Below are 13,233 nucleotides of genomic sequence, written 5' to 3'. Positions count from 1 at the left end.
GATCTCCTGACCTCGTGATCTGCCCGTCTCGGCCTCCCAAAGTGCTGGGATTACAGGCTTGAGCCACCGCGCCCGGCCAATTTCTGATATTCTTAATTTGAAGTGATCTTAAAAGCAATAATGTAACAAGCTACATATTTGTGTATAAACACATTAACAGCATAAAGAAGGCATATTTAATATCCTCAGAAACCACATAGCTCCTCCTTTCAAATAAATTGTGATTTAACTTTTTAAAAATAATATAACCTTTATACACTGATTGTATATCTCCATATCATTTTGCTTTTGGTTGTGTGACCTGTCTTTGCAGCCTTCAAGAATTCTTCATCACATATGAAAGAAAATGAAGATTGCCAGTTGTAGGCAGGAGTCTCATCTTCTGGTTCCCCCAAACAGTTAAAATTATGGAAGAGTCAAAAACCGATTTCCTTTCTTTTAATCCTTTTCTTTCTCACCACATTTGTGATCACTGGCCCATTTCATCTTTTAATAGGCAAGTTAAATTTCTAGAGCCCTCTACTTAGTGTCAGCTGCCTTTATGCCTCAGTTTCTTGTTCATAGCATGGCACACTGGAAAGAATGTGGCTTTTGAGAAAGAGTGTGAGATCTTGAATCCCAACTCTGGCATTATAAACTCTCTGATCTTGGAGAAGTTCTCTAAAGTTCAGCCTTCTCGTTTGCAAAGTAAGAAAACTATTTACAATTTCCTTGTGAAGATTTAATCATATAATATATAGAGAGATCCTGGGACAGTGCTTGACTTATAGCAGGTGTTTAATAAAAGGTGGTTACACTTATTATTGTGGCTATTAGTAGTAGTAGAAATAGTAGTGTCAGAAATAAAACACCAGATCATAATTTAATGTTTTGGTCTCCACTGGGCCTTTAGTGCCTTGAATAGTATTTGGTATGTATTTGTTGAATGAATCCTTCAGTAATGTAAGATCCAAAGTGATGTAAGCCTGGTTTTGAAATTTAAAAAAGACTGAGTAAGATTTTTTACTTTAAAGCCTGAGAAGGCAGAAAAGTAGAGTTTGAAAAGAGCAGTTGTGATCTATCACTATGGAAACAAATTTTAGTGCCAGATTTTGCAGGTGCATGAGTTGATTTTTTTAGCCTTATGATTTTAGTTTTAGTAGTGAATTTATCAAAATTCACCTAGTTTCCAGGTTTTCTATTTTAATATTTTAAGTCTTAATATGCAGATTCCAAAACCTCAGAATCTTAATATACAGATTCCAAACATTTTGAGGTGTTAAGAAAAACAAGGTCTTTGTTCCTCTCATATGATTTGATCATATTTATTCCATCTACATTCAACCTATATATTTGTAATCATTCAATGTATAGACCTATCAAACTTACTTAAGTAATGATTTAGAAAATAACTGAAATTATCAGGTTTTAGCTTCCCATAATACATTTAAAAAGCAGATGTTTCAAAACACTATTTGTTTTTGTTTTTCAAGCTGACAGTAGAACGTAGCTATTTTATGTTGATAGTGTTTTCTTTTACTTCAAATGACCCAGAGATGGCTTCACATAATTTTCTACATAGAAAGAACTTTCTTCTGCATCTAGCTTTAGTGTATGAAACATAGTACAAAGAGTTGTATTATTTAATCCTAGAACTGTAGGAAACCTTAGACATCTCCTCATTTAGTCAGCAAGAAAGCTGAATTATAGAGTGATTAAGAGAGCTGCTCAAGATCACTGGCAAGTTAGTGTCAAGACACCATTTCTCCCCAGAGAATCCCTGTGACGTTTCTTGTACTTTCTATAATGGGCTGAAGGCTTAAACTTTCCCCTTAAATTTCCATCTGTTTTTCCTTTAATTCTTAGTGTGTAGTTTGCCCAGACACTTCCCATTTCACCTTGATCTTCTATCTAATTTCATTCCCTGTTCCCTAGAAATGTAACTGTTTCTCATCCACAGCTTAAGTATCAAAGGCCCAGAAAGAAATCTTTCCGTTATTAACATAAAGGTGAGATCTGGAGACCCCAGAAGCATGAATGTAAATACAGACCCAGAAGAGTATAGCTTGATTTCTTCAAAATCCTATCCAGAGGACCAGAAACTTCCAGGATTTCTTTCTTGTCCATTCCAAGTGTTTGTGTTCACTTGACAGTTGTCTTAGGGATGTAGTTCAACCTAGATTCTCTAGACCTGCTTTATGTATTTATAATTTTGTAAGAGGTCACAGTCAGGTCTTTAAACATAATATTTTGTTATATTAAAAGTTGCTTAGGGGGCCAAGGGCATGGTGACTCACACCTGTAATCTCAGCATTTTGGGAGGCCAAGGCAGGAGGATCACTTGAGCTCAAGAGTTCGAGATCAAGCTAGGCAACATAGTGAGACCTCATCTCTACAAAATCTAGAAAAAATCAGCCAGGCATGGTGGCACACCTGTAGTCCCAGCTACTCAGAAGGCTGAACTGGAAGGATCAGGATGGCTTGAGCCAGGAACTTCAAGGCTGCAGTGAGCTGGGATCGCACCACTGCACTCCACTCTAGATGACACAATGAGACGCTGTCTCAAAAACTTAACCAAACAAAAAAGGATAGTTTGTTTGTCAAATAAGTTTCTTCATGAAGTATATAGTACACAAACACAAAATATAGGGTTGCCCCATAAATATAATATGTAACTATACCTAATATATAATAATATAATTAGATAATACATAATCAATTACTTCCCAAAGTGTATGATTACTCCAAGAATAATGTAATGAGTATAATACAATGGCTGCCCCAGATATGTGCTATAGAACTATAACTTATTCCATTTGAAGTCAAAAGATGAATTTGCTTATCCTGAAATTAAATTCTGTATATTTTAATGTTTTTTCTAAATAACAGGTATCAATGACATATTAGATATTTTGTAAGCTTAAAGATCATGTGTAATGACCATATATTTTCTTTTACAAAATTCAACTATTTACAAACATACTATGTACTTATTGATTTAATTAAATTTCATCTTTAAACAATTATTTCTATAGTCATCACCTGCCTGAGGCACAGACTTTAGTAGTTAAGACAATGGCATTTGTCAAGCAATAAATGAGTTTATAGAGTTTTCAAGGTGGAATTTAAATTTCAGGCATTATCAATATAATTTATATTATCAATTACTAGATTTTTTTTTTTTTTTTTTGAGACGGAGTCTTGCTCTGTCACCCAGGCTGGAGTGCAGTGGCCGGATCTCAGCTCACTGCAAACTCCGCTTCCCGGGTTTACACCATTCTCCTGCCTCAGCTTCCCGAGTAGCTGGGGCTGCAAGTGCCCGCCACCTCACCCAGCTAGTTTTTTGTATTTTTTAGTAGAGACGGAGTTTCACCGTGTCAGCCAGGATGGTCTCAATCTCCTGACCTCGTGATCTACCTGCCTCCCAAAGAATTACTAGATTTTTTAAAAAGATGTTTTCTCATTTTAAATTTTGTTTCAGTATATTTATATTGTATCATTGTTCTTTCCATTGAGAGAGAAAACTGTTTATTCTTTTAGTAACAGAAAGGATTATGAAATTTATTATGTTTTCCTCACAGAGCTAGCAGTCTATGGGAAATCTTCTATTCCCTCCTTGGGAATTTTTGCATTACAATGAAAATGTAAAGCTTTACTAATTTAAAGCATCTTAAATCTGTACATTTCTCCTAGCTAGATAAATACCTACAAAAATACCACAACAAATCCCATGAAATTTAACCTTACTTATTATAGTAAATAAATACTTTTGCTATCTATACATTAAAAGATCAGGTCCACAAAAGCAAAAATATTTGTTATATAATCCAGTGTACATGAATTATGAATTTACAAATGTATATTTGGAAGTACATTTGTAGCTTAAAAACTTTGGATGTATAATATTTGTTATACATTTTTATAGACAGTTTTGCTTTGTTAAATCATTCTTCCTTTCCTTTAAAATAAAATAATGATTCTATTTAATATTTTTGATGGAGTACTGTAGGATATTTTTATATTTAATCCTTGTGAAAGAATACATGCTTCATATACTAGGTTATATATTTTGTGGTATCCTTATTCTTTGGAAAGATTAATTAGTTGTAAAACTTCCAAATAGCTGTACTATGATCTTGATTTCAGAAAGAAACATATTTAATGTAGTCACTAAAGTATTACTATGGATTTTTTCATTTTAAATTTTGAGAAAAATATTCTCAAATCATTAAACCCGCAGAAGAACTACCTAGGCTAAAAAAAAGTCTCAGCCTCACTCATATTTGCCAGAGCTCATTCCTCTCTCTCTCGGCTATTCTCACTTTGATCTTTGGCCCTCATTTCATTAATATCAGAGCATAAGATCAATTAATAGAGCAGATAAATTCTTATTCCCCTAAAAGCAGAGCTTCATAAAAAGCAACTCAAGTGAATTAGAAACAAGACATAGATCTTGTACAATTTACATTAAAGTCACTGCTTGTCTTTCACTGAGGCCCTGTACATAAAATTGATACTTATTGTTAAGGATATTTTGCATTCATTTTTTAGACTTCACCCTTTATTCTTAGCATTTCTTCTTGTTAATGATCACTTTTGCTTTGTGTACATTCATTTCAATCACAAACATCTCACGTCAGAAATTCAACTATAGCTCTTCAGTAACTCCAAATGTTAATATTTTATTCTGATTTTTTTTACTGTGTCATATCTAAATTCTCAGATGAAAAACCAATATTGAAGAATTACCAGGCCAAATATAGAATGTGAAGAATACAGAACAACTAGAAAACAGAAGAAGGTTAAAGTCATAATTTATACTATAAAGAGAAACATGATTATATTTCTTTTGACATAAGCATATTTGAGTATTAATTGAAATGTATTATGTACAAAAATTAGGTAATGTAGTATAAAAATATTAAATCTGTTGGCAAATGCTAATTAAATTACAGTAAAGAATAGTTATTTAACTGAACTCACATACTTTTCCCTGTCTAAAATTTCAAGATTGTTGAGGCTGGAGAAACTTCGTTTAAAAATAATAAGTAGAAGAACTAGAGTACTCATCTTATTGATGACAAGTTAAAATAATCCACAAGTAAAGAAAAAAGGTTATTATAGAAAAAGGGCAAATGAGATGTTTAACTGTGTATTTATTTAAAGTATATTTATTCATGGATTACTATATGTGAAGCACTGTGCAAGAATATGATTTACCAGATTTTTCCAGTTTTGATTTATCATATTTACCTGGTGATGCTTGCAGGTTGATCTGCACTTTATGAAAAAGATTCCTCCAGGTGCTGAAGCATCAAACATCTTAGTGGGAGAACTGGAGTTCTTGGATCGAACTGTAGTTGCGTTTGTCAGGTTGTCTCCAGCTGTATTGCTTCAAGGACTGGCTGAAGTCCCAATCCCAACCAGGTAAAGAGTATAAAAGCGTCTTTTGTATTTTTCTTAGACCGTCTTTTTGTGGAAAGAAAATGAGGATTCAAGGTAATTTTCTGTTAGAGTTTTGACTAGAAACTAATGTGAAATCCACAAAACTACTATTAATTTTTGTTTGTGGAGGAGGGGAAAAGTGCTTTAAAAATTATTCTATTCTTTCCTCCCTTCTCTCAAGCTTCTGTTTCATTTTAGGCATATTCCTCATCTCAAGGTACCCTGAAGCCATGTGAATTTTTTTTTTTTTTTACATTTTTGGTAAAAGAAGTGGTAACATGTTAGCTTTTTCTCAAAGGTTGCATTAAATTGTCTGCTAAATAAAGAAAGGATCCTGTGCATGAGTGTGGTCAAATTCAGAAATAGCGAAGTTACTAAGGTTTGCTTACGCTTGAATAAGAAGGCCTTCAAAATACATGTAAGTGCCATCACTAGGATAGCATCAAATATATGTTTCAATCCTAGGCATAGTGGGCTTCCCACACACAGGGTCTGTAGAATCACTGGTAGAAGTATTATCGCAGTGTGGTTGAAATCAGAGTTAAAAGTACCAATTTAATTTGATGATCAGAACTTGTTTCTCATTTAACAATAAAATAACAACTTAGGGATAATACAAACTGAATTATGCTGTTTCTCATTTTTTAGAATAAGGCTATCCATTACTAAAACTGTAAACAAAGAAAAAGGAAAGAAAGCAAAACAGAATATTGACTTTAGCACATTAGGTTCCAAGCAATTTACCCAGGAACCTTGTTTTCTTCCATACTTCTACCATCAGTGTGATTCCAAAATGCAGATAGCCTTTTACTCTAGTCCTTTCCTGCAGCAAAACATGTCTATTTAGGGCCCCGTTCCCATATGGCTGGTGCCCTTTGTTTGATGCTACAGCTATCTCAAAAGCTGTTAGTGCGCCTCCTCTTCCAAACATTGAATGCCTTAGCCAAGTTACTTGATGAAAAGTTCAAGTACTGTATCAACTGTAGAATATATATCCTCTATGGATCTTTGGCCTTAACTCAAAATATAGCAGATTACCTAACTCCCTGCTTTGATTATGGATAAAATATTCTACAACTATGGAATACACAGCCAGGAGAGGCCTCATTTTGTAAGAGCTCAGCTGACTGGAATGGGATTCAGTGTTTAAGTACCTATGTCTGACTATGGTTTGGGGGAGGAATCTAGTTACTGTTCAGATTATAGAAAGAAGTCTGTATTTATCCTGTTTGAGGGTTATTGAGATTTCTGATACACATCAACTTTTATGTACAAAGGGAAAGGATGAACGGAGCACATTGAAGTGGCATCTGACTGTGTGATTCAGGCTATATATTTTCTATGGACAACCTGTAACCTATCCAAGGTTTCTGGGAGTCTGGGATTCATATCTAAGATGTTAAACTTGTTAATTGTAGAGTTACTATTATAGCAGTTGAAAATTTCTTTTCAGTCTGCCAAGCAGTGCCTTTGTGTTCCACCACTTAGGAAGGTGTCTGGTGAACTATGAGCAAATCATGACTATTTATGACAATGATAGTTCTTGTACTTAAAAAGAAGGAAAAGAAAAATTCCCGTGAGTAGAAAAAAGCTGTGATGGGGTTATATACCCTTATTTGAAAACTGTTGGGTTTAAGTGACCTTATTTCACACTGAGATAGCAAAATATGTGTAGAGAACAATGGAGAAAAAAATTAGGGCCACTGTAGAGCAACTGTATGAGAAGAGATTTAAAGACAAGACTATTTAGTTAGGGAAGGTGAAAAATGGAAGAAGATTAGTTGGACAAACAGAATAAAGAAAGCCATTCAGGCTTTCTAATTATCCTTTTTTGGGGAGGACAAAAGGGCATCCTGTTAATACAATGGCAGCACATAGTAGAAATGTCAGAAAATAATCTTTTAGAACTTTAAAAATAGCCCATGGAATGGAAACCTGAAAAATAGCAAGATGTACATAGGTTAGGAAGTTTCTTAAAAAGCTATTATAGTTGATAAAGCACCTGCCACCAAATTAAACCATTCCTGTTTTTAATGTACCCCGGACATTTCTGCGTAGTAGAAATTGGCTTGGGTTCAGTTGTCATGACACACACACAAAAATATTGTCACATCCTCTAAAATTGTGTAATATTTGCCTCATGTAAAAACATGTACGAGCTCTAAAGATTATACCTATATGAGGAGTAGAATTATAGTAACTATTTTAGTACACCTTGTAAAGCCATTAGTCTTCATACTTAATAGCATAAACCATTTAACAAATTAACACCATACAATGATATGGCAGAATATAGGGCATTCTTTAATTTTCACAATTTTCCAGAAGGATTGACCTTCTCAGAGACAGAACAATCACCAGTCCGCTAAAGTTAGAGTATCTATTGATTTCTTTAAAAGCACCACTTGTGATGATGAATTTGCCAAATGTTCGACCTAATTTAGATGGAATATTATAGTGCACACTCTTTTTATTCCTCAGCATTATAAATAATAGATCATTAACTCCCCATTTTCTTCTACCTGGCTGATCTTTGATTCCTGACAATAATTTTTTATAATGAAAATTGCACATACACCTACTGTTTTTTGACTCTATATTTTCTCTGTTTTGCTACTGTGTTACCTTTGCCCCCTTTGAACTGTTTGCATTTTGCATACAAGTGAGTTTTTTTCCTTCCTATTTAGAAAGGTCTAATCAGATTTTACTTTTCACACTTTCCTTCTTTAAGGATTGTAGAATCCTTAAAATTCCCAATAGCAACTGCACGTACTGTACAGATAACTAAATGGAGAAACACTGTGATTAAAAATCAATCAAAAAAACAGAAAACCATGCATTCCCATTGCTTGAGGATCTTAAGCATAAGAGTCAATCATGGTAAAATTTTTCAAAATAATAATGAACTATGAAAAACTATGAAAGTATTTGACATCATAATCTCCATTTTCAGTAATTCCTTTGAGATGAGTGATTCTGTATTACTAAAATCATTTTTATATTTCTACCTTAAAACATTTTTTTCTTCTTAATTACAGATTTTTGTTCATTCTTCTGGGACCCCTGGGAAAGGGTCAACAGTACCATGAGATTGGCAGATCAATTGCAACCCTAATGACAGATGAGGTATTTATTCAAGTTCATTGGGAACATTTTCCCCCACTAGGTATACCTAAAACTTTTGGAGGTCCTCTTTTCAAGACAGTTTGTTGTGAATCAGATCTCTCTGTATTGAATCCCATTCTCCCATGTTTCCATTATAAAATCTCCTTTAGAAAAATGTTTTCCAAAGGGATAATAAATTAACACCCATGAATATAATATTTTAAAACTTCATAGTGTAAAGAAATTTTTTCAGTGATACTTAGAATATATTATTAATTTTCCCTTTATGGTATATGTGCTGCCAAAGTAAGCACCATTGTTAATATCCTTGGAAATATTGTTTTGAGTAAATAATTTCAAAGTCTAAAGAAAGAACAATAGCAGTTTATCTGAATAGTATACATGACCCCAAAATGCACGCAACATCTGTCAACTCTCTACAGTTGCCTAAATATAGATGTTTTTAACCTGGGAGTTTGGGAACTATTAGAGAAGCTGTAGATAGATTTCAAGGGGCTTGTGATTTCTGTGATAGAGCATGTAAATTTTTCTATGTAAATAATTTGTATGTAGATTTTTGGGACTGGAAAAAGCTTTCATCAGCTTTTCAAACAGATGTATGTCTCAAAAGTAGATCTTTAAGACCATAAAAGATGCTTCATACCACTATTTTCCTTGACTTGGATTCTCCAACACATTATGGAAATTTGTTGTTATTGTTCACGGGAAGAGCAGATGCAGTAGATCACAGAAGGGGCATTAAATCAAAATTCAGTTGTAAATGAGCAAATGGGATTATATACATCTAGATTTCATCTAAATAATTTAATAATGTTTTCATTGAAATACATGGCTGCAGATATTTGAAAATTCTGTAAAAAGAGCCAATTAGTATTATATATTACTTTTTCTATGTTTACAATAGCTAAAATTTGAACTTGCTTAGGGGGTTCAATATTACAAATTCTTCAATCTGTCCAAATTATGTTTTACAGTGTTATATGAATTAGTTTTTGATATTTACACATAGGAAAGCAAAAGCTAGAAGAAAAACATTTTGTTCCCTCAGTTTTCAAAAGGAACCAACTTAATGAGTGTATTAGTTTACCATGACTGCCATAAGAAACTACCACAAATTGGGTGGCTTAAAATGACAGTAGTTTGTTTTCTCATATTTTTGAGGCTAGAAGTCTGACGTCAAGGTGTCAGCAGAGCCACACTCCCTTCGAAGTCTCTAGGAGAGGATCCTTCCTTGTCTCTTCCATATTCTGGTGGCTCTTGGTCTTCCCTGGCTTGTGCCAACAGACCTTTGTTCTCTGTCTCCATCTTCACATGGCTTTCTCCCAGTTATCTCTGTGTCTTCTTATTTTCTGTTATGAAGACAGACATTTATTTGTCATTTGATTTTGGGCCCATCCTAAATACATCCAAATCATTGAATTTAGGGCCCATTCTAATTCAGAGTAATTTCATCTTGAGATACTTACCTTAATTACATCTCCAAAATCTTTATTTCAAATAAGGCCACATTCTGAGGCTCCAGGTTGATGTATATTTTGGGAGGAAATTATCCAATCCACTGTAATGAATAACATATTCTAATTAGGAAATTTGCAAAAAGACAGGAGAATGAGACAAATAGGTTAATGAGGGCCATACACCTGATTTAGCAGAACTCTCTCTGAGAAAATACTCACAGTATAAAAGCTCTTAGTATTTCCATATTGATTTGTATTGGTATTCTACAATTTAAGTATTATCACTTTCACATACATTTGTTTAATATTTTATTATATTTCAGACAAAAAATGTTTCCCCATCTAAGAAATTAGGGCATTATTTTAAGATATCTGTGGGGCATGAGACATGTGATAATGTGAGAGAGGATCCTCCTGTGTCATGGAATGTACATGTACATCAATGTATCTCTCTCTTCTTCATCCTCTACTTCCCCAATTGGGAATCAACATTTTTCTCAACAGAAAGATGTCAGTTCCAAAGTTTTCTTGACTAATCAGGTGAACACAGAACAGGGAAACATCCATGTCCTATAAATTTCAGGTTTAGAATGAGAAGAGAGAAGGGGCTTCCATCTATTTATTTGATTAGTGAGAGCTACCTAATTTGAGAATAAGCATCAATCATATAATAAAGACTGAAATTTGAGCATAAGCATCAGTCACCTAATTAAAAAAATACATTCTTTCAATTATTTACACTTGAAAGTTTTAGAGCATGGCTTTAGGTAATCTTTGTAGATTATAGGATACAGAAGCAGAAACTCAACCAGAAAGCTACTCTAAAAGATAAGAGCTGTTAGTTTTAATAGGACATGTTAATTACAGCAGGACATTGACTGAATATCAAAGACTGTTTAAATATTTTTTAAAAAAGGAAACAGATTTGTATTGTTCAAAGCCCAGGTAAAGCAAGTATTCTGCTTATCTAATTGCTTTGAAGGCTATTGAATAATTGTACTAGGCCAGGTGTAATGGCTCACAACTGTAATTCCAGCACTTTGGAATCGCCAAGGTGGATGGATCACCTGAAGTCAGGAGTTGGAGATCAGCCTGGCCAACATGGTGAAACCCCGTCTCTACTAAAAATACAAAAATTAGCTGGGTATGGTGGTGTATGCCTGTAGTCCCAGTTACTTGAGAGGCTGAGAGGGGAGAATCGCTTGAACCTGGGAAGTGGAAATGGCAATGAGCCACGATTGCATCACTGCACTCCAGCCTGGGTGACGAAGCGAGACTCTCTCAAAAAAAAGAAAGAAAAGAAAAAGGAAAAGAACAATTGTACTCATTAAGAATAGAATTTAATATGTTGATTCATCATTTACTTTGGTTTAAAAAATAGTTTATTGGATTGCATTATCAAACATAAATTCCATGAGAACAGTTACCATTTTAGCATTCAGTATTCACTTTTGTGCCCTGATTTTGCCAGGTGCTCAAATAAATATTCATTGAGCTAAGTTTTGTTTTTTTCCCCTCTCTGTACTTTGAACACTTAGTAGGTAGACTGTCTTCCTTTTGTATTTTTAGACGTATCACAGTGTCTGACCCTCAGTCAGGGTTCAATAAATTTTTAAAACATGAATCAGATATGAATATTCTAGTCATCATACCAATATTCTATCTTGAGTCAAGCCAATAATTTATTTTCTTCATTTCTGTTGAGCTTTACTAGAGATAAATCATATGATTATGCTTACCAACACTGCTACCAATGTGTTGATCCCTTCACATTCTCAAAAATTATTAAGCACCCCAAAGCTTTTGTGTACATAGATATGTTGGTATTTACCATAGGAGAACTTAAAACTGAGAAATTTTAAACCGTGTTTATGAATTCATTTAAAAACAACAATAGGGCAGATTCAGTGGCCCACACCTGTAATCCCAGCACTTTCAGAACCTAAGGCGAGTGGATCACTTGATGTCACAAGTTTGAGATCATCCTGGGCAGCATGGTGAAACCCTGTCTCTACAAAATAATTCAAAAAAAATTAGTTGCATATAATCCCAGCTGCTCAGCTATTTGGGAAGCTGAGGTGGGAGGATGACTTGAGCCAGGGAGGCAGAGGTTGCTGTGAGCTGAGATGGCACCTCTGCTCTCCAGCCTGGGCAATAGAGCCAGATGTTGTCTCAAAATAAATATGTAAATAACAATAGTAAAGCCATTACATGTTAGCATAACTAACACATTTTAATGAAAACAAAAACAAACAAAATACTAAGAGAGGTTTGTTTTTCTTTTTCTGGATATTTGAGCTAACAGTTTCCTCTCTCTTCTAGATCTTAAGTGAACCCTGACAGCAAACATGCAGAACACATAGTAGCTACTTGGAAGAAATACACATGAAATTAGGTCCAGGTTTACCCCATCCTTTAAAAAAAATTCTTTACTACTTAGAACAACATGTGCTTTTGAAGCACATACTTTTGAAGAAGTGTTGGTTCAATCTGAATCTTGAGAGTTTTGAAGGAGTAGTCTCTACGTGATTCTGAATATTTTTAGATTCATTCATTTCTTATCATATTGCAGTCTGACTTTGGCACTGTCATTCTACTTAAACTTCTCTCAATAAAATTATCATTTACTAAGAATGTTATTACATGTTCAGTATGACATTATTGAACATCGCGTTTTTCTTTTTTCCCATAAGAACTGCTAAATTTTGTTGTGTGCTTCGTTTTGACACTAAATCTCTGAGATTTTTTTTAATTGAAAGAATTTATTTTTATACAATTTCTAGTGTCATTTAGGATAAAATCAGGAAGAAAAAAATTGTTTGGTTGCTGTCTCAACCCCCAAATCATCATCAATCTTAATTTTTTTCTTTGAATTTTTTAATATACTTTAAGTTCTAGAATACATGTGCAGAACGTGCAGGTTTGTTACATAGTGTTACATAGGTATACACATGCCATGGTGGTTTGCTGCACCCATCAACATGTCATCTACATTAGGTATTTCTCCTAATGCTATCCCTCCCCTAGACTCCCAGTCCCAAACAGGCCCCAGTGTGTGATGTTCCCTTTCCTGTGTCCGTGTGTTCTCGTTGTTCAGCTCCCATTTATAAGTGAGAATATGCGGTGTTTGGTTTTCTTTTCCTTTGTTAGTTTGCTGAGAATGGTGGTTTCCAGCTTCATCCATGTCCCTGCAAAGGACATGAACTCATCCTTTTTTATGGCTGCA

General features: G+C 34.2%; 1 protein-coding gene across 4 annotated transcripts in view; it reads left to right on the top strand.

Moving 5' to 3' along the window:
• The window catches only part of SLC4A10 (solute carrier family 4, sodium bicarbonate transporter, member 10), a 379,697-nt gene that overhangs the window by 264,783 nt on the left and 101,681 nt on the right, over positions 1-13,233 (top strand). For all 4 annotated transcript variants that reach the window (XM_011947103.1, XM_011947102.1, XM_011947100.1 and 1 more), the window contains 2 exons: positions 5,249-5,406; positions 8,463-8,550. In XM_011947103.1, coding sequence (XP_011802493.1) covers positions 5,249-5,406; positions 8,463-8,550 — 246 coding nt within the window. The remainder of the gene's footprint in view (positions 1-5,248; positions 5,407-8,462; positions 8,551-13,233) is intronic.

The sequence above is a fragment of the Colobus angolensis genome, unplaced genomic scaffold (assembly GCF_000951035.1).
Source record: "Colobus angolensis palliatus isolate OR3802 unplaced genomic scaffold, Cang.pa_1.0 Scaffold259, whole genome shotgun sequence".
Classification (NCBI taxonomy): domain Eukaryota; kingdom Metazoa; phylum Chordata; class Mammalia; order Primates; family Cercopithecidae; genus Colobus; species Colobus angolensis.
This window is presented reverse-complemented; position numbering and strand designations above follow the sequence as displayed.